The following is a 4,718-nucleotide window of genomic DNA, read 5'->3' as shown; positions in this document are numbered from 1 at the left end:
TGGAACCGGCGAGGATTCGTGCTACAAGCTCCATGGATCGATTTTTTTCGAGCGCGAGTAGGTTGTGTGAGGGCGGCGAGCAGCGGTGAGCTCGGGGTCTGCAGCGGTGCTTCGGACTCGGTCGCCTGCGGGAGATTACGGCGGGGTCGACGGCGCTGCAGCCTCCTCTCGCTTCGATGTGCGGCCGTGCAGTATTTTCAGGAAGAGGATGAAGAAGACGGACGAAGCAAGGAAGCACATCCGATGGCTAGCAGTCAATGTATCGCATAGAAATCGTACGGTCATTGGTTGATCGGCTGAATCGTTGCGCCGGCGCACCGGCGCATAGCAGTGCCCATAAGTGAAGTGCTAGCTCTCGAACAACTTAGCAAGTGAAATAGTGTCTCTCTACGTTGTTTGGTTTAACAAAGTATAATTGTCCTACTTGATAAGGAAAAACAAAGAACAGTGAGGCTGACTGACTAAACAAAACTGGTATTTGAATCTGCACAAGTTTTGTATAATTACCTAGCATCTCCATAGCATAAATAGTTGGCACCAATCAATCATTTTTCAGAATAACTTGACATGTACTGCTATTTGCTAAAGTTTCAACACATTTCACAAAATTCATCTATGGTCAGACTACTAAATTTTGCGAGTCTTAGCTGCTTTCTCCCATATATCAACAACAATAGTAGGGCATGTCCGTTTGAGGTGCTCATACCCTTTGCTTGCCACCACATCACTCATTCTATTAGAAGTGTTGATAAATTCGATGCAACCATCTTTGAGCTGGATACAATGATACTGGTCGGCTAGAGCCAACGTGGTCGCCACGTTCTCGGTGCAAAGTCTATCACAAAGCTTGCTTTCGCACATGAGCTTCATCCTGTCAATGGCGTACCTATCTGCAGCAACAAGTAGATGTTTGACCATCTCTTCATGCTCGTCATCACTGAGGTCATCCATTGGGGCCAATGAATCCGTGTAGATGAAGTGGAGCAGTGCCTTGAAAACAGCAGGCTGCATGTCTTCAATAATGGTTAGACCATGCTTAGCCTTGTTCTTCATTGGCCCGTAGAATTCCGCCTTGAAGACCGGAGACTGCATAGCGAGGATGATCTTATGAGCTGGGAAAACCTCTGCATCGACCTTGAAAGACACATCGGCCCCTTCTTGTGTTTCTAGCAAATTACCAAGATTGTGCAGCAAGTTGGACCGTGGAACTTGGACCTCAAATTTCGTCTTGGTGGTCTGCACCTCTGCCTTCTTTAATTTGATAACAGCAATATTGCACTCAATGACAAGCACGTCACCCAGGATGTAATCTTCGAGCTCGCTCTTCTTCAGGAAATCGTGGAAACCACAGCAGGTCGAGGAATCATCACATGAGTCAAACTCCGAGGGGTCTATCTCGCTAGGGTTTGGCAATGTATAAGGCTTTGTGCGACAGTCGACTAGCCTCAGATCGAAGACCGCCCTAGCCTTGGCGTTCTTGGTTTTGAGCTCCACGAAAGCTGAAACATGGTCTGTGGATGCCCCCGTGTGACCGTCGGGGTAGAAGTGGACGCACCAGTGGTAGCCGCCGACGGTGAAGGTCGACGACTCGATCAACCTGCCGACGCCCAAGTCCCTGTACAGGCTGTACCTGTTGATCTTGAACAAGTGCGCCCCGTGGGCAGTCTCCGGGGTGCAGGCCGACGACGTCATCGTCCGTGGTCTCTCGGATGCCAGCATTGCTCCACTGCGAAGGAGAACGACGAGGCGATTCTGGTATGGGGATGCGGTCGGGAAGAAGGCAAGACGACGGCGGGTGGGGAATCGGAGGCGGTGCGGCGCGCCACGCAACTATTGGCAGGGTTTTCTCCACGCAGCGGCCCGACTCACACGAGGCCAGTGGGCTGGCCCATTACTGTTGCTGTCTCTGCGGGATTCTTTTCTCTGTGTTTTTCCTTTTTTGATTTGCGGAAATGTTAACGCCCACACGTATGGGCGTTGACCATCTCGACCACACGCATCCATCACCGTCCAGTACTATATGCACGAATCTTGGCACAATCTGGCCGATTTTCTGTGCCACGTAGGTTAAGGCGACTGTGTGGTGTGTGACATAGTTCGCCCGCACGTCGGTTCCCCCCCTCCCCCCCCGCGGTCAGCGGTTGCCACTCGGGGGCGTGCGGTGGAACTGCTATGCGTCCGCACGCCACGCGCCGACCGTGGTTGATGTCAAACACGTCACGCACTTCGCCCGCCTACCCCTCACGGTTCCATTTAGTCATCCACACAGTTACTCGCACAACCCACTTCGCATTTCAGACGATTGGAGGAGAAGACGAGGGAAGAAGGCGACGGCGGAGGCGGAAGAGTCGACGGAGTTCACGGCCGTCGATGGTGCTCGCCGGACCGGAGCGGCCTCGCCGGAGCGCCTACAGATTGAAGGTAATGCTCGCTCCCACTGTCACAATCCTTGCCTGCATTTTTATCCCCTTCCCTCGGTGTTCGATACTTCGCTCGAGATTCGTAGAGATTCAGGCGATTTGGCGATGGGCCGGTGTTGCCGCCGGCAGCGGAGTCCTATGCTTGCCGTTTTCGGTGGCACTGGGCAGTTTCGTCGCCGCCGCGATGGCGGTCTCGCCGGTGTGGTTCTGCCTGTCCGGAGACACACACTGGTTGTGCCTTGGGATTGGGCCGTTGTTTTCCGGTCTGATAGTTGCGCATTGCTTCGAATTGGTATTTGCGATCAGTTCGTGGAGAATTTTGGGGATGAATTTCAAGTCATTACAGTTGCCTTTGAACCCTAGATTTAGTTAGTTGTTTTTCAAAACTGCAATATGAAAGCAAACGTGGTGGTTTGAGTAACTATCATGACTGTATGACAACTAATTTTTTCAAATGACTGTGATAGTTGCCACAAACATGCTTTTCCATGCGGCAACTAATTTCTTGAATGACTGTGATAGTTGCCACAAACATTCCTTTCCATGCGGCAACTAATTTCCCGAATGACTGTCATAGTTGCCACAAACATGCTTTTTCCATGTGGCAACTAATTTTTCCTGACTGATTGTGATAGTTGTCACACTGTAGGAATGGTAAAGTGCAGTAAATCGGTAGTCATTGCAGTTTCAGTAACCAATTGCACTGGATGGCAACTAATCTGCACATCAACTATGCATGTTGCCACCTGGATAGTATATTCTTGTGGCAATAGACTATGAACACACTGTGTCTGTTGCCATGTTGTAGACAGGATAATGTGGCAAATTGGCTACATAACATGACAACTAATTTGCACATCAACTGTGTCAGATGCCATATATATGCTTTCCATGTGGCAAGTTTTTGTCTGAACATAGCATGTCTGTTGCCATGTTACAGTCAGTATAATGTGGCAAATTCATTGTACGACAGACACAATTTTCGTGTTTCTGCCATGATAACTTGTGATATCTGGACACACTGTGGCAATTTTCAGGTTGTTCATTAGATGTTTTTCATCGCTTGTAATATTTGAACACACTTGTGATACCTGTGTTGCATTTTAACATGGCAATTTCAACCTAGCACATTTTTGCCATTGAAACACATGGCAAGTCATTTGTTGTATGAGGACAGGGTGTAAGCTGCCACATCTTAGGTTTCTGCAGTGGAGGATTTTGTGACTTTCTTTTTGTACTATCTTGTGCTAACATGGCAACTTCAACATTTTTGTTTTTAAGTGCATTTACGATCTGTATATTTTTTTCAAATGTAACCAATGTGCTTAATTGCCACATTTATGTTTTTGACAATCATAGGGGGTGCGTGCGTGCGTGTTCATGTGATATTTTTGCATTCACTATTTGACATTTTTCACTCGAGCCCATGCGGCAAGGACATTCTGTTAGGTGGCAACTGCTTACTTCCTGCATTTTCATTTCCACAGTGATAATTTAGTCCGTTCTTACCTCAGCAGAATGGATCGCGGCGATCATCAAAACGATGATGATGATTTCATGGATCCACCATAGCGGAATCGGGCAACTGGACGGAGAAAAGAGGGCGACGAGGTAACTATCCACACACCCTCTTCCTCCTGCATATGTTATTGGTTGCCACCTCGAGCTTGCAGTCGTCTGTCATGAACTAAAATTTCATGACAGTGAAAACATGGCAACAACTGGTCATTTGTCTGTTTTTTGCAGAAGAAGAAACGTACTCGCAACAGGGCCTCCCAGGAACGACTGACTTCATTAACTGACAGATTTACCGACGATCAGAAGGGAGCTGCTGCTGAGATGGGTATGCAGGCTATGATGAATGTCCGGTGCACGAATCTAGTCAATCCTGTATGTGACTGGCTTGGTGAGATTTACGACCCCGCCTCCAGGGAATTTGTGATTCCGGGATGTGAAAGACTGCCGTTGAACAAGGAATCTGTGTTCTGCACTTTGGGTGTGCCTCGTGGACAAATCAAAGTCCCGTATGAGATCAATAACAAGATCGAGGAAACGTTGTTCCCCCGTTTGTTTCCTGGGTTGGAATCCATGCCGAACACGTCTGTACTAGCAGATTCGCTGCAGGCCATGACAACCCATGGCGAGGTTTTTAAGATGAAACTACTCATGTACCTCATCTTAGCTGTTTTCGCGTCGACCACTTCTCTTCACCCAAGCAACAAATGCTTCCCCATCCTGGTGAATGATCTATATTTACTACATTATTTTTCCTTTAATTTTTTTGCTCCGATGTCATGT

The 4,718-nt window shown here is 48.2% G+C and overlaps 1 protein-coding gene across 1 annotated transcript; it reads right to left on the bottom strand.

Annotated features, from left to right (window-relative positions):
* Window positions 1-627: 627 nt before the first annotated feature.
* LOC119328943 (BTB/POZ and MATH domain-containing protein 1-like) lies at window positions 628-1,719 on the bottom strand. Its single transcript, XM_037601931.1, has one exon. The coding sequence runs from the start codon at window positions 1,717-1,719 to the stop codon at window positions 628-630; it is 1,092 nt and encodes a 363-aa protein (XP_037457828.1).
* Between the last annotated feature and the right edge of the window lie 2,999 nt (window positions 1,720-4,718).

This window comes from Triticum dicoccoides, chromosome 7A (assembly GCF_002162155.2).
Source record: "Triticum dicoccoides isolate Atlit2015 ecotype Zavitan chromosome 7A, WEW_v2.0, whole genome shotgun sequence".
In the NCBI taxonomy this organism is placed as follows: Eukaryota; Viridiplantae; Streptophyta; class Magnoliopsida; order Poales; family Poaceae; genus Triticum; species Triticum dicoccoides.
This window is presented reverse-complemented; position numbering and strand designations above follow the sequence as displayed.

Coding starts and splice junctions, on each gene's coding strand:
- LOC119328943 (XM_037601931.1), bottom strand. CDS start 1,719: ATGCTGGCATCCGAGAGACCACGGACGATGACGTCGTCGGCCTGCACC.